The following is a 22,436-nucleotide window of genomic DNA, read 5'->3' on the forward strand; positions in this document are numbered from 1 at the left end:
AAGGGGTCAATGGCAGATGAGTCCTCCAGGAAAACCTGGAGCTGTTCAGCCACTGCTCTTTCAACTACCTTACCCAGGAAAGATAGATTAGACACTGTGCAGTAGTTGGCAAAATCGCTCAAGTCAAGAAATGTTTTTTTGAGCACTGGAATTACAATTGGCTCTTTCAAGGACCCTGGAAAAACTTCTGAGCTAAGAGGTCATAATAATTTCCGAGGAATCTCATTTCCCCCCAACACTGGCCTTCACCAGCCAGGAGGGGCACAGGTCAAAGAGTATTCCAGTGAAAAACGCAAATGTAGGATCATAAGACATTTGAGGCTCCAGTTTTTCCATAATGACCAAATTCAGTTCTCCCAGTAAATTTTGTGCCAGGGCTCAGTCCAAAAATCTGTTCCATACCAGGACATAGCCTCAGAGATGTAATATAATAAAGAGTTCCTCTGAGCACATGCAGAATAAATTATTCATAATGCCAAATAACTACAACCAACATCTGAAGAAGTGAGCTGTGGCTCACGAAAGCTCATACCCTACCAGAAAATATTTTTGTTAGTCTTTAAGGTGCTACTGGACTCTTGCCCTTTTTGACTACTACAACCAACAATCACATCGTATCAAGGAGAGGTTGTATCTTGAGGTTCCACATCTGTATTTACTGAAACATTGCAGTCCTAAGCAGATCTGTACCCTTCTAAGACCACTGAAATAAATTGGCTTTAAAGGGTATAACTCGGCTAAGGATTGTACTGTAATTGCTCATGTAGGGAGGAAAAGAATTGTGAATTTTACTGCTGCTCCATAGTGGGAACAGGATCAAGTCAGAACAAGAAGCATGTGGAAGCCTATGCAAAACATGCCCCCACCCCAGGACAGAAAGTTTTGCCCTTACTTCACTTTGGCTTTGTGACATCATTATGAAGCCATCAGATTGGCTAATAGGTACTGAGATGTCATCACACTGGCTAGATCAAGAAGAACAAAAAACGGAGAAAAGCTGATAACAAAGCAACTATTGAGGGAAGAAACAAACCATACTGAACCTATATGACAAATTGAGACCTTTTGAACATGACTAGGGGACAGGCAAAGCTACCTTTTTTGCACCATAAAAGTTCACCTTTAAGAATTTGGGGCAGCCCTAAGCAGAAGTCCCCATGTGCACTTTCTGCTCAAGGCAGTGATTGATCTTAGCTGGCCACTGCAGTTTAAAACAGAAATGACGCAACCCACTGTTGGGATTCACTGACTTTTCTGGAGTGCATTTGATGACAGATATTTGGACCAGCTGTCCCTAAAGACCGTCAATAACTTCATCAAGATTCTCAGCCAACCCTGGTTTTAAATTTCCAACTCAGTGCATTTTCCAAGATAGTAGAAATTCTGGTTTCATCTTTAAGGAAGAGCCAGTCTTCAAAGATGTGGGTAGGTTTTGGCTTATCCTGAATTTAAAGGGTGGCTGCTATGATGACCCATCCAAAACTGAGAATCACCCACTGTTTATCTCTAACTAACCCCACCTCGATACATGCTGATTATTACTCAATATATTATTTTGGCTGCTGAGTTCCAGTCTGCCAAGCTGTTCTTTTCTCTCTCACTCTCCTGTCATGTTTTGCTACTTGAACCTTAACTAACAATTTTGTTACTGATGCAAAAGGCAAGACAGAGTCCAGGCCACTGAATTTCCCATAAACACTTTGACTGTGCATGGCCAATTTTATGGAAAATGGACTTGCACCATTAAAATCAGTAGATAAAAATCCCCGGGCACACAAGGGAAACAAGATGGATCAGTGTCAGCTCACAACACAATTTTAATCCTACTATTGCTACTAGACAAATCTTCTGAAAACATTCAGCCATTCTGAGTCCTACGCTGAACTGTGAAATCAGTTGCCCTTAAAATTTTAACTATATTGTCCCAGTTCAAAACATACTATTAGTAAGATGGGTTAGACATGAACAAGTATCATTAACTTTTTTAAGAGCAACAGATTTAACAATTCAGCACAGGACTCAGCAAAAGGCTCAGAACAGCTAAACTCAGAGGCTGACATTTTGTTGTGATCAGATCTACATCCCCTATAGCATCTTCCCACTTAACTATAGGATGATATGTTTCCTCTCAGAGCCTGGATAGAGGAAAGGGTAGAGGAAAGAAGGAAACAGGCTGACATCTGTACAATAGCAAGTAGCAGGAATTTTTTCTGGTTTTTTAAAAAAAATTATAGTTACCATGGGAAAGGGGAGGAGATCACAAAAAAAAAAAGAAGTATCATTTATTACAAAGTTTAAAAACACAAAAGGAGAAAAACCACCATTACCCCTATGATTCCATTACATAAAGCCCATCTTTTTATGAACTTACCAATCCTTGTGTCTCCCTGATTTATAATTCTATTTTGATATGTCAATTTAGACACAAGAGCAATTTACCATATTCTCATAATCTACTCTGTCTTGCAGCAATTAATAAGCTCATGATAAGTTCTCTAAGGCAGGTACACAACCTTTAACATAATATAATTAAGCAACCACGGGATCAAATGGTAAATAACGGCCCATTAAATTCTAAAACATACAAAAAGGCCTGGCCAAAAAGGTGATATTTAAGAACAGCTCTAGAGCACAGGCAATAAATTAGCCCAACTCTAGTGAATCTCCAACATAAGTCCTGGTAGCCAGGGTATATATGAAGGTATCAGACACCAGCAGTATGTAGTTTTCATTATGTTTTAAATTTTGTCATTCTAAACCTCCCTATATAACCGGGGTGGGGGGGAGCAAAAGGGAGACAGTCCAGCAAAAGCCCCTATCCCTCAGTTTATGGATAAGCAATTTATTGTTAGGAATGACACATGGAGCTGTCATATACTATCAGACCATTGCTTCATCTATCACAGTATATACACTGACTGGCATTGACCCTGCAATATCACAGAACAGATCTTTCCTAAATCCTACCACTGGGAAATATTTTAACTGGTGTTTTCAAGGATCTCTGGCTTGCAAAGCATGTCTTATACCACTGAACAAAAGGCAGACTCATTTAGTCAATTTTAGTGACAAAACTTTAGTTTTAGAAAAAAATCCAGATATGTTTAACCCATGGGGGAAATCTGTTTGGATCACACTCAGTGTGTGCCTTTTGGGAAATAATACAAAGTCTAAATTATGCTATTCAGAAAAAATACAAAACTCTACAACACCTGTTGAATAGAGGATAGATACATTTTTAAACTGCTTCCATTCTTCTGGGGGGGGGGAAATGTGTTTTCCTCCACCCAAACAAATCACAGTATTAAGGGCTATTAGTAAATCAACATATTGACTTAAACTTTAGAATAATATTGATCTGTTCCACTGTATTATTATCACACACAGTGCCATAGTAACTGTGACAAAAATAGCCACATGAAAGTCATATCAGGTCATTTAAACAATAAATCCTACAAAATGCTACTATCACATTACTTTCAGAATAAGTTTGTGAAAGAGCAGTAGCTTCCAATTTGGATTTTTCATTTTTATCTTCAGAAACCTGAGCACTTTTCTATTCTTGCATATGTAACCTTACTTCTTGATTTGGTTTGTCTTCCCAACATAAACCTGGGTTTCCATAAGAACATATATACACTGGATGAGGAAACCCAAGCAGGCAAGAAAATACGAGTTGCATAGGTCTGCGATATATAGAAAATATAATTTCTTTTATAAAGAATTTTGAGGAAGTCAGCTAAAGCAATCTTAAAAATTGCTTTAAAATAATTTTATTCATCATTCTAAGAGAACACATTTTATAAGATGTTTTTCATTTTTTCTATTAGGAAAATTGTTATGGGGGGAGTCCTCTTGGGGGGGAAATGAACCATTTCCCTCCCAGTTTTCATCCCCCTGGACCTTCACAGCTCTACTTATTCAACATACCATTAAAAGTTTAATGAATCAGTTTTCTACAAAATCAGCATTTCCTGAGCCATGGGACTTAGGCTGAGCATTTGCTTCCAAGAGCATAAACATTTTCTGGAACATCATGTTACTTGTCTATTACACAGGTGACTCACAAATAACAAACAGTAATTCTCTGTCCCCTTGTTAAGAAATACTGTGTTAAAACAGCTTTATACTTGCTGCCAGCACAATTTATATCAGTGAGTTCGTATGCAATGTTCTTGGAAGGACACTGTAACTATCCCCAGACCTAACATAATGAATCTTTCAAATTCAGAGCTCTTGTTTGTCAGGTCCAGATTCTACAGGCTTTTGCAGGTGATTACAAATCAAACTCAAAGAACTTTCCCCCCTAGTGCTACAGTTCCACTAGCATCAATCTAGCAACAGCCCTGACTGAAACTGGTGTTCCAATTATGGACAGAAGGTAGGAGCTACAGTTGAAATCCACAGCCTCTACCCCTTGACTCCCCTGAGCATTAGCCCCTTTCACCAGTCCTCATAGGCCACATAGGGTTGCCAGGTCCCTCTTTGCCACCAGTGGGAGGATTTTGGGGTGGTGCCTGAGAAGGGTGGGATTTGGGGAGGGGAGGGACTTCAATGCCATAGAGTCCAATTGCCAAAGTGGTCATTTTCTCCAGGTGAACTGATCTCTGTCGGCTGGAGACCACTTGTAATAGCGGGAGATCTCCAGCTACTACCTGGAGGTTGGCAACCGTAAGGCCACACCTAAAGTTCTATTGTTACAGGATGTTATGCAAATTATTGATATAAACTGCATTTCACTGTGGAAACAAAGTAGGGAAGCATTTACCCGCGGCGATAACCCCCTTCCCCTTTGCCCTCAGACCCGATTTGCATGTGAGGCTGACAAGGCAAAGGAGCTTCCTCTTGCAACCATGCGTAGGCCCAGCATCTTGTTCGAGCTGCAACCTGTGCAAAGCAGCTATAGTCCTTGCAGGTACTGAGCCAGTGAGCTAAGCATGTGTAGCTGCTTTGCCTGGGTGGAAGTACAGTTTCAACAAGACAGTGAGCATATGCAAAAACTGAACAGGGAAGATCTTTTGCTTTACCAGCATCACATAAAATCACAATGGTTATAAGGTCAGGAAATGTTTCCCAATATTAAGTTCACCAGACAGAGACTCTCCAGGGAAAGGGTGTCAGATATAAAGAGGATGGCAGTAACACACAGTGGATATTCCTTTCACTAATCAAACTCGCCTTCACCAGTAAGATTTCTGCACCAGTCTGCTCTCCAATATTAATGGAGTCTCATCTTGCCCATAGGCTGGAAGTTATCTTTCTGGCACCCCCTTAATTGCAGGAGCGAATTTTAAAGAACTTGTTTGTTGCTTTAATTCTCTCATTCTGGACCTTCACAATACAAAAGGACCGTCTAGGTCTAATCACTTCTTCTGTTGCAGAAGCTCTGACCCACTCCAACAGGATTTCCAGCTCAAATACACAGAATCCACTTCTCTCTGTGGTTTATGTTGCTTATTTCATGTATAATCCACCTTTCTCATTGAGAAGTCCAAGGTGGACTACAGAATTAGTAAACAATGCCATTAAAACAAATACCACACAAGCAATAAACAACGCAAAAACCCCTGGCTCATAAAACTGGAGAACAATGCAATAATGGAATGTTTTAAAAACTGCCTAATTTTTCCCCCAAACATTAAAACAACCACCCTGTTTCCTTTATTAAGAAATACCCTCCTGAACCATTCGGTTTGATGCATGCTGTGTGTGTGTGTGTGTGTGTGTGTGTGTGTTAAGTGCCATCAAGTCGCTTTGGACTCATGGTGACCCTATGAATCAATGTCCTCCAAAACATCCTATTGTTAACAGCCTTGCTCAGGTCTTGCAGACTGAGGGCCGTGGCTTCCTTTAGAGTCAATCCATCTCACGTTGGGTCTTCCTCTTTTCCTGCTGCCTTCAACTTTTCCTAGCATGATTGTCTTTTTCAGTGAGTCTTGTCTTCTTATAATGGGACCAGTCTCAGTTTAGTCATTTTAGCTTTTAGGGACAGTGCATGCTACAGAACAGTAAACGCCTTCTTGACTGCATCAGGCAAGCCATTCTACCATGCCGGAGCCACAACTGAGAATGTGTGGGTACAATCAGACAGCCCATGTGCAGGGTGGCACCTTCAGACGGTATTGCTCAGATGAGTGAGGCTGTCTCAGTGGACCCGTGGATCATATCTAGAGAGGGGATTCCTCATAGTTATTTGCCTTTCCCCTTTTCCTTCCCCCAGTCTGCTCATTCTTCTATAGAAATTGAAGAGTATGCACTGTTCCTTTTAAGTCCAAGGTTCTTTGGGATGACTACATTGGCCTATATGTAAGGGTAGTTTAAAATCAGTTTGAGAGGCATTTTCATTAGGATGGAAAGTTCCTTCAGTCAGTGTTTGTAGCAGATTCTCAGGCAGCTAATTCTTGGGAAGAGACGCTGATTGACAGGAAGAAATATAGTGCGGGGGGGGGGGGATGTGTTGGAGGAACAGGCTGTCCGGCAGCCAGCTGGCTAAAGATGTGGAGAGAGTAAACAAAGCAATACAGAGCTGGAGACCAGGCTGCCCTCCTCTACCAGCTATACAGCCATAGACACACATTGTGGGGCAATCCAGACAGAACAGCTAAGGGGGGGGTGCCCTTGAACAGAATGGGGGGGCATGGCTCCCTGGAACCTTCTAAAACAATTGGTAAGGGCCATCAGAAGAGGAGCCATACCCTCATCCCCCTGAAATCTGAGCACTACCTGAAACAAATGAGTAATAGCTGCACATTTAGTGTGTGAAAAATAAAAAGACCTTTTTAAAAGACCCTAAACAACCAACTATGACCTCTAGTCAACCCACAGTCATGATTCATACACATCAGCCTAGGATAAACTAATCAGATATCTACAGATAATCAGATATCTACAGAAAGAAGTAACAAGTAACCAGGATGAAGCTATCATCACCAGTACTTCTAAATTTGCTTTCATTTTTGGAGGTCTCAGAGATACTAAGCATTTGCATTAACTTGTCCCTAGAAGTTTGCCCACTAGCGAGTTAGCATGGAGAGACAGGGGTGGGGTTGTCATTGTCTTTGCTGAATAGGAAGACAACAATCCTTACAGCTGACAAACAACCAGCACAGAATTTAACTCCCCTTGCACAAGGGTGCCCTTGTCACAGTGGAAAACGAGACAGTGAGAGCATAATTGCTGTAATCCAACTATTCTGCTGCCAGGTGGTCATTGCATGAGGCAAAGTTTGAAATGTAAACTACAGCAAAGAGTTATGTTACCTTGAAATGATCCATTTCCTGGAGTGGCGTTTTGTGCCTTTCAGAGCATGTGAAATCAAATCTTGTGCACAGGCAGTTTACCCTCAGCTGGGAGACACAGCTCTCTCCTGCCGAGGGAACGCTCACTCAGCAGCTTACAGCGCTCTTGTCTCAAAAGGAAGCGGAGGGAAGGCCACTTCCTGCTAGCACAGCCCTCTGGCAGCTGTAGTCATATTTAATGGCCACTGTACAGACTGTTGAAATCTCAAACAAACAAACAAAAAGTGTGTGAAACAAATGAGAATGCAGCAAGAGTGACAGGGCGTTCATATACCACAGCCTTATCAGAGACATGTAACATTGTACAAAGCTAAGATCCACCAAGCCTGCAATGGGGGAAAAGCAGCTATGCAGCAATCCCATTGGAAAGAGCAACAAGCCACAGAGACAAAAACATGCATTGCTTAGGTAAGGTTGCCAACCTCCAGGTGAATCCTGGAATTGTCCCAGAATTACAACTGATCCAGAATACAGGGACCAGTTCCTCTGGAGGAAATTGCAGTTTTTGAGGGTGGACTCTATGGCACATCCCCACTGAGCTGCCTTCCCTCTCCATATGCTGCCTTCCCCAAGCACTGCCCCCAAATCTCCAGGAATTTCCCAATGTGGAGTTGGCAACCCTAGCTTACAGAAGCCCCTCAACCAAGACAGCATCATTGGAGATGGGATACACCTTGTCCTGATCAACTAGAGAACCAAGATCTCCATATCCAGTGAATCCTGGTACCTTCACTGGAATAAGTAAGTAGTAAATTGGATTCAAGAGAACCTGATAGTGGTTGAACCTCCCTAGATCCTGGCATCCCTCCTACATGTAACCTCTCAGTGCCAAAATACCAAATAAGAACCTCTGGTTCGTTCTCAGCTTTGTTTTACATAACTCGCAGCTTTTGTAATCAGCTAAGAGTACTGAGTACAAATACTGAAGTGAGAAGCAGTCTTCAGCTTCCCATGAGACTGCCATTTTAGCATACAAGCTTCATAGAATGCAGCGGCTGCACAACAGTGGGGGGGAATCTGGGTAGTCTAGGATTTTCATGAGGTAGCACTCAGTTCTAAAAGCTTACAGAATATGCAGTGCACACAGCATGCCTGACTCTTCTCTTTGATGCCATTAGTCAAAAGGGTATGTCAGAGAGAACAGAGGAGGGGGAACTGCAAGGCATGGGTGGGGTGATGAAATCTCACTGGACTAGCTTGACAGGATTGGCTCAGTAGGAGGTGAGATTTCTTTAATGCTGAAGCACTCCTGAAAGCTTCATGTGACATGTCTGTGTGTCCCCTTTCCATGGTCTTGTGCACTTGTTTTCACTTCTAGTCTCATCTCTTGTCTATCTCTATTGTCCTCCTGCCCCGCTCTTCCTCTAGCAACTTCCCCTTTTACAGGAAATATTATTGCAGTACAGTTGCTCTCATCAGCTGTATAATTAGTCGGCAGGAAATAATTAACATCTCTTTCTGTAAAGAGAACAGAGGACTCATTACACCCATTAGGCAGTGCTAAACAAGAGCAAACAAATACACAAGAAGAGGGTCCGTCTTGCAGGGCAACACAGCAAGCGTTCAGGAGCACAGCCAGCGTTTCATGTCCAAACTGGACAGAAAAACCACTTCTTTGGTTGGAAAGATTCAATTCTAGCTAACTGCAAATTTCCGATACTGGTATGAGAACAGGCAAGGACTGCACCAGTCTGGTACCATTAATGTTTTTTTAAAAAAAAACAAAGAACAGATTCCCTCAATTTGGAAGTTAAAAAGCAAATTCACAATGAGATACATGAAGCAACTCCTAGAAATGTGGCCATTCTTGCTAGATTACTAAATAAATCGAACTAGATTTGCTTTAACAGATACAAACAATATTCAGAGAACCAGGAGAAGTGTAAAGAGTTCATTCAAAACAATATGGTAAATGCAGTAGATAGAACTAGTGCAAGAAGGAGGGGCAGGGATGGGGGGGAAATGACATCATGCTGGAAGTGACATCATCACGCTGGCATGACAACTTAGGGTCATTTATGCATGGCTGTTTCCTCACGGTCACCCCCACTGACTACTTTGGGGCTTTGCCTTGAATATGCATACATTTTCCGACCGTCAGAGGTCGCCTCATTCCTGCACGTTTTGCCCAAGTTTTCTGGATTCCGGCTAAACATGAATCCAGAAAACGTGGGCAAAATACGTGGAAACGCGAGGGAAGAGTGAGGCGACCTCTGATGGTCGGAAAACACATGCACAATCAAGGCAAAGCCCCAAAGTAGTCGGCGGGGTTACTGTGAGGAAACAGCCATACATAAATGGCCTCAGATTCACTAACACTCTATAATAAAACTATAGGTTTGGCAGAACCCTAGAGTGTCATGGCAGTGACATGACTTCACTTCTGGGTATTTGCCAGAAGTGACATTGTGCTGTTGGCACGACACTGAATTTCTGGCTGTTTTCCCACCTGCTGAGTGATAGCAGGTGGAGAAGAGGAAGGCTGGAATGTCTCCAGCTAAAACGGGAAACCTGGTCTCTATAGCACGCAGCCACTCTGCTCAGTAAAGTTTGAAGCCTTCTTCCAACTTCAGTGGCTCTTCTGTTTTAGGGAGAGTCACTTAAAATGAGGAAGGATGCTTAAATTGGAGAAAGGCTTCAAACTTTGCTGAGCAAGAGTGGCTGGATCCACCCCAGTGTCACCTGAGCCCACTCAGATAATTTACCCTAAAAGCAAAACGGAGAAATTTAATAGACAATAAAATAGAAATCATGGGCAGCAGGTAAAGAAAGCAATTTGGGATTGAGCTCAGTGAAGGCTGTTGAGGGTAGTAAGACAGAATATAGACCTATAGAAAGTCCTTCATGAGAGAAAAGCTGCACCCATATCTGGTTTGGTTGTAGAAACCTAGCTTGGACTGCTTAACCCTTGCTGAAATATAGATTTGACTAAAATAAACCATATTTTGCATAATGAAAAGCTGAATTTTTTGAGCCTGTGATGTTTGAAAATTAAACTAGTTTCCATATTACATATCCAACAGCCACGAGTGGCTAAAGCATACAGGTTAAAACAATCTGCACAATGAGGCCGCCTAGGATAGGGTTGCCAGGTCCCTCCTCTCCTCCGGCGGGAGGCTGTTGTTGGAAAGCACGCATGTGTGTGTGTGTGTGCGTGTGTGTGTGCATGCGCACGCCAATGCACACGCGTCACGTCTGGTTTAGAACCGGAAGTGCCACCTCGCAAAGGGCCTTTACCTCTTTGTTTGAGTGGTAAAGCAGCCCTTTACCACTCAAACTAAGAGGTATAAGGCCCTTCGCGAGGCGGAACTTCCGGCTCTAAACCAGACGTGATGCGCACGGTATGCACACGTTTGCCCACCAACCCTCAGGTGGTCAGCGGGCAGAGGGGTAAATTGCCGGGGGTTTGCCTGCCACCAACGGGCGCCTGGCAACCCTAGCCTAGGACTAGGATTTTTGTAAGCCTGAGGGAACTCCAGATTTGCGGGAAAATCTTAAAAAGTTAAAACACAAAATAATTTAAAAGTATTAAAATCTGCTGAGATTATCTTGGAATATTCTGACTGCCATTTTGGGTTGGCAAGGCAACCCCACAACACCTAGGCAATCAAAAATGGAGGGCAAGATTTTAGCATTGAGGTCTCCTGGCACTACTGTTGTGTTTTATTTAGGCTCCTTTGAAGATAAGGAGGACTGAGATGGGAGAGTGGACAAGCTGTAGGCGAGAAGGAAAACAGGGAAAGCAGCAGCTGCCAAGAGTTGAAGAGGAGAGGGAAAGTGCAGGCCAGTAAGGGGAGAAGTGGATAAGTAATAGCAGGAGATCTCCAGTTAGTACCTGGAGGTTGGCAACCCTATTTATGTGGAATATAGGGTTGCCAACCTCCAGGTACTAGCTGGAGATCTCCTGCTATTACAACTGATCTCCAGCCGATAGAGATCAGCTCACCCGGAGAAAATGGCCGCTTTGGCAATTGGACTATGGCATTAAGTCCCTCCCTTCCCCAAACCCTGCCCTCTTCAGGGCGAAGAGGGACCTGGCAACCCTAGTGGAATCAGAGAATAACGACCCAATGGTTGGCTGTCTTCTCAACAATACTTTCTTTTTTGGAACGAACACCTAGAATCTACAGGATCTTAGGAGGTGCACAAAATACAACAATAGAAGCTAAGCTCCAAGATATGCTAGCCAGTCATAATCATGCATTAAACTAGTGCTGCGGATATAGATGCAACTAGTTTGTATCCGTTCTATTTGTAGTGGATATACGGAGAAGGCTGTGATGCAATTGTACCCTCATTCCACCTAAGGATTAACTTGAGTAGTCAAAGGCCCAGTCAGCCCGAGCAGGTGTACCTGGCTAGGGAATTATAGGTCCTTATCTCTCCCAAGGTTGGGCAGTGGAATGTGTTAATTAGGAGTCATTTTTGAAAACCAGGCCTGGCTGTGGAGAAAGGAGGTTGGGGGGAGAGAAAGAAGTAATACCTAGTGTTTTCTGTAAGATTCCTAAAGGGGAAAGATCTCATTGGTTGAAGTGTATCATCTGATGCTGTAGGCCAAACCCTATAATTAGGTATAGGAGTGTAGGATGGGCTCTCTCTCTCTTGCCTGTTTTTTCTTTGCCTATCTGTCTGACATATGTACCTGATGCTCAAGCTACCATTCTGTATTTTGCCATAATTTGGATTATTCTTCCATTCACCATTATCAGATTGCTCACATAAGATTTGCTGTCTTCACTACAGGTGCTCTATGTCTTATGTAGAGCATGGTTTTGTTTTTTTGCTCTTCAACTTAGAGAATATACTGGAATTTTATTTTTCTTACTTTGACTTTTAGAAACAAAACATCTTTGTATTATATCCAATTTGATTACCTTGGAACTCATGGTAAAGTGGTTTGGCGGCTTTGCCAGGTTTGGGGAGGTTGCCCGGGGTTCCAGGTGTTGGGACTGGGAACAACATGCCCATAGGGCAGTTTCTGTCCTGACAAAGACACTGGTGCATGCCACATATCACGTGAGGTCGTAATCATCTGAATGGTCATATTGGATTAAGTATCCATGACAGGAACGTACATGATGTCTGGATGCAGGCAACTGAGCTAGTATGGGATGGTTTAATTGATATTGCACTGAGCATGGTTACTTGTCACAAACACCCAGGATAGGGGCAGTTAAAAATATGGAGAAGTAAACAAATAACAGCACTATCAAAGGATACACCGTCTGTGGAGGAGGAAGTGGCGCTGCCCTTGCCCTAACACCCGTGCATTGACCATCCTTTTGTATACAGAGCCTACAAGGCTACCATACACCCCCCCAAACTTCAACTATCTGAAAAGGGCACTGAGAGGGTAGTATATTTTACAGCATATTTTACATATGTTTACTTAGAAGGTCCATTACATTTAATGAGATTAGCTCTCAAGTAAATGGGGATAGGGTAGCAAATTTAGGCAAGCATGGCTAGAACATATTGTCACAACCAGAGCGTTATAATAGCCTACAGGGATACAATCCTGGCTCCACATTTGCAGAACCAGGATGCGCAGCTCCCTCCTAAATTGGCTTTATTAGCTCAGATATTTACACTGTCCCACAGCAAAAATGAAAGTTCAGGTTCTATGTCATTACTAAGATTCTCTTCTTTGCACTTAAGTAAGAAATCACACAGGTAATTATGATAGTTCTGCAGTCAGTCTGTTGAAAACTAGATTTTTTTAAAGCCTCACATTCAGTGATTTGCAATGAAAGGTTGTATACTCCATTTCAGGGACTATGCAGACCAGAGTGGATATAAATTGATTTTAAAAATCAGATCGTAAAAAAAATATCTATCAGATGATTTAATTTCCGCTATGCAAGAGTTCCTTCTTTAAAATAACAGGTTTTAAAATGAAATCTGATTTGAAGACAAATAGATATGTTAATGTCTACACTTCATGTTTAAAACCGAATCTATGAATATTACACACAGGCATGGTTCAGACTCAGGGCCAAACCACCATTTGATACAATGTGAATGAGTCTGGAAGAAGCCTCACACTTGGTTGTATGGTTCCTCCTCTTCCTTTCTCCGCCCTTCATACACCAGTTACTTAGACCAACTTGGTCCTGAATTTTAAAAAGTTGCTTATTCTCCCCACCCAGCACCACCATACCAATCCAAATCAGGATTCCCAAAGGCTGCTTTTGTACACAAAACATTAAGAGACTCCAAAATCATGCTTGTCACTGATCTGTCGTTTAGAGAAATCCCAGGGATTTCCTTACCATGGATTTCTCATCTTGTTTGGTCCTGTGTCTGTTGCTGGTGCATTTTGTGTGAGAGGGTAGAGGGGAGGCATTTGTTTTTATCCTTTTCTGTCTCTGCATTCCAGAGGGTACAAGCAAATATTTGCTCCTGTGCCTGCCTAGGAGGCCCATAATACCCTTATACTGTATGAAGGCTCTGTTTAGTTGCAGATCCATTGGTTTAATTGTTATTGTGACCAATTAGTCAGCAGGTTGAAATGGGGATGGGAAAGGGGGCAAAATTTCCCTGGCTCAGAAAGGACACCAGGGGTGGGGATGTGAAAAATCCATGACCATCAGTGCCTTCCTCTGAAAATCTATGTAGATTTTTGTCCAGGAGGACTTCATTTTGCCTCGCACTGCACCATGCTACACATGAGAGTGAGTTCAATACTTAGGCCCCTCACACTCAGGGAAGTAGCCTGTTGAGGGATTGGATCCCTGCTTGCAATGGACGTGTGAGGCATGAGCAAAGCTGGCAGGTATCTGAGCACTTCAAACACCTACCAGCTGTTATTTCTAAGGGGCATCACAAGAACATTATTATACCTCTCTGCTTACATGATAATTGAGTTTATACATAAACAAGCTATGAGCCCACAAGGCATCACAAGAGGGAGATACAATTTGGAAACTCCATCCCAGCCCTCAACCTCCTGCCGAGCCTTCAGGCACTTGAGCTGGCTAATTTATGCACCACCACCCCTGTTTTCCTTTAATTAATGGTCAGGCTCTCTTGATAGTCTTCTACAGAGTTTTCAAGTCCTGACAGGGCTGCTTTTTAAAAGCCTTTACTTTGGGTTAATTAAAGTCATATATTCTGCACACCTGAGAAGTCCCTTGACTAGAGACCCCTACCTTGTCTGTGGATGTCCTGCTTTTTCAGCTTCCATTATCCATGCAGAGGCCAGGCAGGTTATGATTAGCTATAATAATGATCTGTTCATCTATCTGCTATAAAAGTCAGTTTATCACACTCGAGCATAATGAGAGAACAGCTCAGAGCCATGCAGACTAGAGTGTGCTCAGTGTCAACAAGCAGGTTTGGCACCCCCAAGGATTTGCCTTTACTATCTCCTTTATAAAGGAACAGCTGCTCTTCTATCTTTACATAAGTAAAGTGCTCTTGGTGACATGGGGGGGGGGACTTACCCAGCCTGCTTTAACTGAAGGTCCACCAGTGCCAACAAGGCAGTATAGGGTTACCAACCTCAAGGTGGGACTTAATGTTAATCCCCGGCCTTACCACTGATCTCAGACTACAAAGATCAGTTTCCCTGGAGGAAATGGCAACTTCATTGGGCAGACTATATGGCTTCACACTCCTAAATGCCTCCCACCCCAGCCACTGCCCCAAAGCTCCAGGAATTTTCCAAATCATAGTTGGCAACCTTAAGGAGGTAGCAATGCCTGACCTCGCCTTTTGGGGGACAGCTGCAGTTCAGAGTTAAAGAGGATATAGTATCCTAAAGGATGGAGATTTGGGTCAGGAGAAAAAAATCCCATTTGATTATCCCTCCCAGCGTAGTATAGTGGTTAAGAGTGGTGGATTCTAATTTGGAGAACCAGGTTTGATTCCCTACTCCTACACATGTGGCAGACTCTAATCTTGCGAACCAGGTTGATTTCCCCACCCCTCCATATGCAACCTGCTGGGTGACCTTGGGCCAGTCACAGTTCTCTCAAAACTCTCTCAGCCCTACTTACCTCACAAGATGTTTGTTGTGGGGAGAAGAAGGGAAGGTAATTGTAAGCCGGTTTCAATCTCCTTAAAGGTGGTATAAAAACCAACTCTTCGTCTTCTTCACCTCCACTACAATTCCTCACAGCCCTCAAGCTTGCTAACGAGACAGTTGTCAGTGGAAATGTGGAGGATGAGGAGTGGCCCCACGTATCCATATCAGGGGATCAGCAAACAAAGAAGAGGAAGTTCTGCAGCTCATTCCCACTCTTTGAACAGATGCTCAATTGATAGCTCGGGAGACAAAGTTCTGTTTACTTTCTAGGCAGACTTTCACCTCCTGTCCCCATTGCCCTGCCAATGCACCTCACCCCTGACCTGAAGAGACCTCTACAGAGACAGGGAGAGAAATTCCTCCTCTGAAAGCTTTCACTGCCAACTGTGATATGGACACCTGCCCAGCTAGCAAGTTACTCCACATCGTCAACTGGCTTCTCCAAACAGCCATTTAAGCAACTGCATTTCTTAAGATGGCAGTTCAGACCATGTCAAAGCCTTGACTGTTTTTAGCAAGCTTTTGGCAAAGCCAAACTTTCCACTCTGCCCCCAAGAGGCTGCTTGGCACATAAACAAAACCATTACCCACTAAAAGTGCCGAGCTGTTGCCCTAACCAGGTCACCCACACTCTTTCTGGTAAAACTAGCCAAACCACCTCATTGTATTTACTCACCTAGAGAAGGAGATGCCAAATGCTAAAGTGGACTGTCCTCACAATAGAATTTCTTGGACTAGCTCAGCTTTGATGGGGTGACAATCTAGGGTCCTTTACCCTTCAAGCCAGCATCAAAGCAGCTGCAGTCTTCTGAGCAAGAGGCTGATGAAAAGCAACAGAGTCTATAAGGTTTCAACCCTGTGGCTTTAGAAGTCGATCTGTCTGCTTCTCTGGCAGCTACAACTCCAAGCAGTCTAGATGGATGGAACGCTCAGGAGGCATTTGGGAATGAATTATTCATCCCCTTGTTTGGCTGCCAATATCTCTACATTCTTTGAGGCCCAAATGGTACTCTAGTTTTAACAGCAATGGAAGTCACCTGCCATTCTTTTAAGGCTCTTGAGGGTAAATGTTACGAATAACTTGCTCTACCTATAGTTGACAGCAGCAGACATCAGAGAGTGAACCTTTTCTACTGTGATCACGGCTGCACCACTGACACATAGGATATATTTTAGTATTTTGGGAGAGCAGTAGCAACCTTCCTAATGGTGATACAGATGTTAAGAGTGTGGGACTAGGCCATTTTAGAGCCTGAAGAACCACCTTACCTCATAGGGATAAGGTCATTCACAACAGAAATTCACTTCACAATAACTTTTCCCTTGCTACTATTCCAAGTAATATGTTCCTTGATTAATCCAGAGCAATAGCTGAATGGGCCAGGTGCCTAGACCTTTTTTTCCTAGATTAAGAGAACCAAAGCCCATGAGAACAGAGGGAGGATTTGGCTAAGGGAACCCAGCTAGTGATTACAACAAAGTTTTCCTATCCTTTCTTAGCCACTGAATTTTGGAAGGGAAGAGTGGGATGCAAGGAACGTGAATCATATCTTAGGTCAGACAGGAGTGGCCAAACAGTGGCATAAATAATAGCAATAGGAGGGGTTTGTAGAACTTGTAGAGAGGAATAGAGGAAGGCAAGGCAATTGTAAGCCAGTTTCAGTCACCTTAAAGGTTCACATTTATATCTGCCTCTCCCACCCTGCACCGCTGCCTGACCTGTAGCTCAGAAGATGAGAGGCAAAACCATCCAGGCAGCTTACATACTGTATTGCTCTCTAGAGCTTTGCTTGTGGCATCCTTGCTCCAAAGGTTGGCTGCCATTCTTAGAAACTCTCCCCTTAACCTACAAGCTCCTATTGTAAGGGAGATAAGTGTTGTTGGGGACCTGCTTATTAGGACTGATAAGGGACTTGCATGGCAGTCAGGGGGAAAGGACCTATGAACGCTTGCTTTTTTTTTTGGTCTAAATATGTCTCTCAGGGAGTCTGCAAAACCTAGCTACATTCAAACAGCCCACCGCAGCTCCGCACAATTAAACAGTAGCTACTGTAGGCTGATTCTACCATGTGCAAAAAGACGGTAAGCATTAGTTGCCTAGAGAAAGTAGGTAATTGCAAGCAGGAGTGTCTTGATGCTTTGGAGAACTGGGCAACAGCAGAACTCCAGAACTAAAGAGTTAGAATCTTCTGGGAAGCAACTATTAAAAATAGACCCTCCTGGGAAAGAAGTCATCATGGGAAAGAAAATATGAAGTGATGCAAGTCTTATAGTCACTATAGAGTTTCAGGATCAACAAGTGTTGTAAAAGTCTCAGCAATGATGAACCACACAATGGGTAAGTCAATACCTTTGAGGGGGCGTTACAGAGTTTGATGAATTTGTATTTATTTCCAGTGTTACCTGCCCCATTCCAAGAGTTTATGGGAAGGAGGATGTTAACACTGCACTCAGTCATTAATCCACTCGTTCATGAATACAGCAACACTGACAATGTAAACTGTCTGTGTGTGCAAAGTGCCATCAAGTCACAGTTGACTTATGGAGACCCAGTAGGGTTTTCAAGGCAAGAGACCAACAGGTGGTTTGCCATTGCCTTCCACTGCATAATGACCCTGGTATTCCTTGGCGGTCTCCCATCCAAGTGCTAACCAGGGCTGACCCTTCTTAGCTTCTGAGATATGATGAGATCAGACTAGCCTTGGCCTTCCATGTCAGGGTACAATGTAAACTAAATACAATTAAATGTAAAATTCTGTAAACAAACAAATAAAACCATTGAAGTACTGATGGAGAGACCTGGCTTTGGATAATGCATTATGCTTATCTGGCATCTTTCTTCCCTCCATCTGTAAACTAGATGTGGGAGGTCAAGCAGATGTCTACATTCCAAATGGAGGATTACATCAGAAACATGCCCAACACATTTCAATTTACTGTCTCAGGTATTTCTTCACAAATAGACACTAGTTAAACCCTTCATGTTTTCTTAACCTAGCTATTAGAAGTCAGACCAAAGAAACTTTCCGACTGAACAGAATCTTGCTGTTGATAGACCAATACTCTGACCCGTATATAAGACAGCTTCATGTGTTCACATGAGAAAATGCAGAAATAGCAATGATCAACAGTGGCTGTTGAATGCTAAGAACATCTAGAAAGCAACAGAGGCACCCATAATGAGACTCAGGAATCAGGATCCTTGAATCCACTGAAGAGAAGACAACAAAAGTACACCATATATAATGAGAACTTTGGAATACTAAGCATAGTATTGAGGGATTTCTTTGAGAATCTTGCAAAGGAAGAGAGAAAGATTTATCCCTTGTACAAGCTTCCTTTAGTCTGATTATTCTTAAAGGCAGCAGAGGCTGTGGCCGGTGATTGAGAATCTATCCAGTCAGAGTAGCTGTCACTGTAAAATCACTGCTGGCACTACCACAAATACTGTAGGATCTAGGGATCTGCGATCATATATATCCAGTCCGAATACATATGTGAGAAAAACCTTAACAGTATGTTTCGGGTCTATTTGGGTATCCAGATGATGTTTGGGATTCTCAACAATATAAGTATCTTGGTCCTGATATTTCTGGAAATATTTGGAAATATCCAGGGCTGGCATTTTGAGGAGCCCAAGCTTATCTCCCCCTCCATTCAACAGGAGGGAGGAGGGGGGAAGGGAGAGAGCTCTTCTAGGAAAATAGGATCACACATTAGATCACAATCCCCTGGCATCTCCAGTTAAAGGGACTAGGCATGTAGGTGATGTGAAAGACCTCTTCCTGAGACCCTGGAGAGCCGCTGCCAGTCTGAGTAGGCAATAATGACTTTGATGGACCAAGGGTCTGATTCAGAATAAGGCAGTTTCATGTGTTCATGTGACTATGCTTGTGGCCATCAGTACCGCCACTGAGAGTGAATTCCACAGTTGAATTACTCATTGTGCAAAGAAGTATTTCCTATTGCCTGTCCTGAAATGGTTTACCATCAATTTCATTGGGTGCTCCCAAGTTCTAGCATTATCAAAAGGGGAGAAAAAACGCCCTGTATGCACTTTCTCTGCCCTGACCTGGATAGCCCCAGGCTAGCCTGATCTCGTCAGTTCTCGGAATCAGGGCTAACCCTGCTTAGTATTTGGATGGGAGACCACCAAGGACTACCAGGGTCATGACGCGGAGGCAGGCAATGGCAAACCACCTATAAAGTCTCTTGCCTTGAAAACCCTGCAGGGTCGCCATAAGTCAAGTCAGCTGTGACTTGATGACATACATCCACTTTCTCTACCCCATGCCTAATGTTATGATCAAGATCAAATACTTAAAACACATTATCGTAGGTCCAAATATTCACAGCTCTAATTGGCTCAACATAACCAGTTTTCACAACTGACTCTTCTCACTGAAAATACAGACAACCTTTAGTTTAAGTGCAAGATGTTACCACTGTCGACAGAAGAGCTACGCGGAAGGACATTGGCCCTCTGAACAATACCATTTATGTCAGAACACAGCTAATACAGATGCAGCCCTTCCTGAAGAAAAAGAAGTTGGTTTTTATATGCCAACTTTCTCTACCACTTAAGGAAGAATCAAACCAGCTTAAAATCACCTTCTCTTCCCCTCCCCACAGCAGACACCATGTGAGGTAGGTAGGGCTGAGAGAGTGTGACTAGCCCAAGGTCACCCAGCAGGCTTCATGTGTAGGAGTGGGAAACAAATCCAATTCACCAGGTTAGCATCTGCCACTTATGTGGAGGAGTGGGGAATCAAATCCAGTTCTCCAGATCAGAGTCTACTGCTCCAAACCACCACTCTTAATCACTACACCATGATGGCTCCCCTATACCCTGCTGGCTCCATGCTGGCAGAAAAAAAGAGACCTCCTTTTGCATTGCTAAACAGTATTTTTTCCTTCATTCTAATTAGGGATAATGGTTTTTATTGCTGGATACAAATCTAATGAAAAACTGATGATTCACGTTTTGGTTTTTTCTGACCACTAGATTAGCAGTAACCTTTTAAGGCAATTCTGGTTTACTAACACAGACTGGTGAATTTATAAAAGTTAAATAATTTAAAATAATAGTTTCATACAACTTTAAATGGATATGTCTCAGCTTCTTTTAAGCTTTAATTTATAGTTTAAAAATACATGGCCAGAAGACCTTTACTAACATTGGGGGTAGAGAGGGCTAGATTCCTCTGAACAGAAACATCCATTCTCATAGTATCTCCCACAGATCAGCTTGACCAAGGTTTAGAGTAGAAAATGTAATTCATCAGTTAAAACTCCTCTTGATCCAATAGGGATTGAGGTCAGAGCACAGCTGCTTAGCAGTTTAGCAGATTAACATTTTCCAACTGCCACATACACTGTACAAGGCAGTGGGGACAGTTGACTTCTATTCCTGGGTTCTTCCATGGTTTTTATTGTGTTCTGAAAGGAGTCATTTATTTGCTTTTGTTTAACTAATGAAAAATGGGCATGAAGTTTCAGCTATATATTACATGCACGGGACCTACAAAGACTTGCAGGAAGCATCTCATTTCCCCCTCCCCCACAATTTCCACTTTCCCTTCCCTGAGTATCCCATATCTTCTCCCCTCTTCCAGCTTCCTACTTTCCTTCCCACCCACCAGCCAACCTACCTTTATCTGCCCCATATATTCAACTTTCCTTCCTTCCAACCCCCTAGCAGCTCCTCCCCAGGAAAACTATGGCCCAGTTATGTGGTGCCGGCCACCCCACTGGTCACAAGTGCATAGTGCTGTCTGCCAGCCCCAATCGCACAATGGGGAACCCACAAGGAATTGCATGGGACATTTTCCTTTCCTCAATTTTGTCCTCACAACAACCCTATGACATAGATTAGAATGAAAATGTGTGACTGGCTCAAGGTCACCCAGTGAGCTTCCACAACAGAGTGGTGATTTGAACCTGTTTCTTCCAAATCTTAGTCTGAAATTCTAACCATTACACTACACTGCTTTTTGTGGGATGGCTGCTTTTGAACAGCCAGTCCTAGGTGAATCATGCAAGTTGGGTGTTAACAAGTCGCCTACTGGTTGCTGGTGGGCCTGGCCATGAGGAGTCCTTTCTCAAAGGCTAAAACAGCCCTAGAAAGGGCCTTGCCCCTCTTCCTGCCTTTTACTGTTGCGGTTGCTTAGCAATGGCCACTGAGGGCATTCATTTCTTAAAACTACAGGTGCTGCTTCTGTTATTTGATGGATTAAAACCCCAATTCCTTTTTTTTATAGATTTCAGATGTGTTTTTCAAGTTTGTAGAAAGATGTCTTGTCAGTTCATGGCTCTAGTGTCTAGATTTAAGTATCCACTTTCTTGGCCCTGTTGAGAATTAGATATATTGATGATAGCTAAATAGCAGTAAAAATACAGTAGAGCAGCAAAGATGCTAGACCTAGGGCTGTTGAAAAAAAAATTCGGTATAGTTCGGCTTCGGCAAAATTCAGCCCGTTTTTATTCGGGCCGTGCCGAAGTCCGAACTCCCCCGCTTCGGATCCCCGGAAATTCGGGGGGGATCTGGAGTTCGAGGGAAAATTCGCTCCCCCGCGCGCCTTCAGGGGGATACCCTTTAAACAGGGGGGCCCTTTAAACAGATTTGTGCCTCCCAGCCGGGAGGCGCAGATCTATTTAAAGCCCAATGACAATGAAAGGCCTTGAAGAGCTGCATGCCCTGACGTTATGTAGACATTCAATGATACTTGCCACAACAGCAAGCTCTGGAGATCCAGCCTCCACACCCATCAGTTCTAAGATCTCCAGGCTTTTTTTAAAGGAGACAGAATCATGACTCGTAATTAGGGTTTAGCACAGAGAACGCACTCCCATATTTGTTTGAGTGGACTACAGCATCCACAGCTCTTATACTACATCCATTGGGTCCCTGCAAGAATACATACATAATAAACAGTGTGTGCATGAGAGAGATTATTCCTCCTCTCAAAACACAAGTAGAATCTTTATACCATAAATCATACAACACTTGCCCAGGACATGCTTGGAGGGCACATGATACTGCATCCCTACTGAAACCATGCAGTCTGGATATCACCAGTACCTGCATAGGAAACCGCTTGGGAACCCTA

At 43.1% G+C, this 22,436-nt stretch overlaps 1 protein-coding gene across 3 annotated transcripts in view; it reads right to left on the minus strand.

Annotated features, from left to right (window-relative positions):
• Positions 1-22,436, minus strand: part of TMEM229B (transmembrane protein 229B) — a 40,941-nt gene that overhangs the window by 13,683 nt on the left and 4,822 nt on the right. Inside the window, exon 1 of one of the 3 annotated variants that reach the window (XM_056851464.1) lies at positions 16,004-16,081. The exons of 1 other annotated variant lie outside the window; for it this stretch is intronic. Coding sequence is in view for 1 of the 2 variants with exons in the window: in XM_056851462.1 (XP_056707440.1) it covers positions 7,260-7,274 (15 nt within the window). In the remaining variant the exon portion in view is untranslated. Of the gene's footprint in view, positions 1-7,259; positions 7,354-16,003; positions 16,082-22,436 lie in introns of those variants that run through there. One more of the 3 variants, XM_056851462.1, reaches the window with a different exon arrangement.

The sequence above is a fragment of the Euleptes europaea genome, chromosome 6, assembly GCF_029931775.1.
Source record: "Euleptes europaea isolate rEulEur1 chromosome 6, rEulEur1.hap1, whole genome shotgun sequence".
Classification (NCBI taxonomy): Eukaryota; Metazoa; Chordata; class Lepidosauria; order Squamata; family Sphaerodactylidae; genus Euleptes; species Euleptes europaea.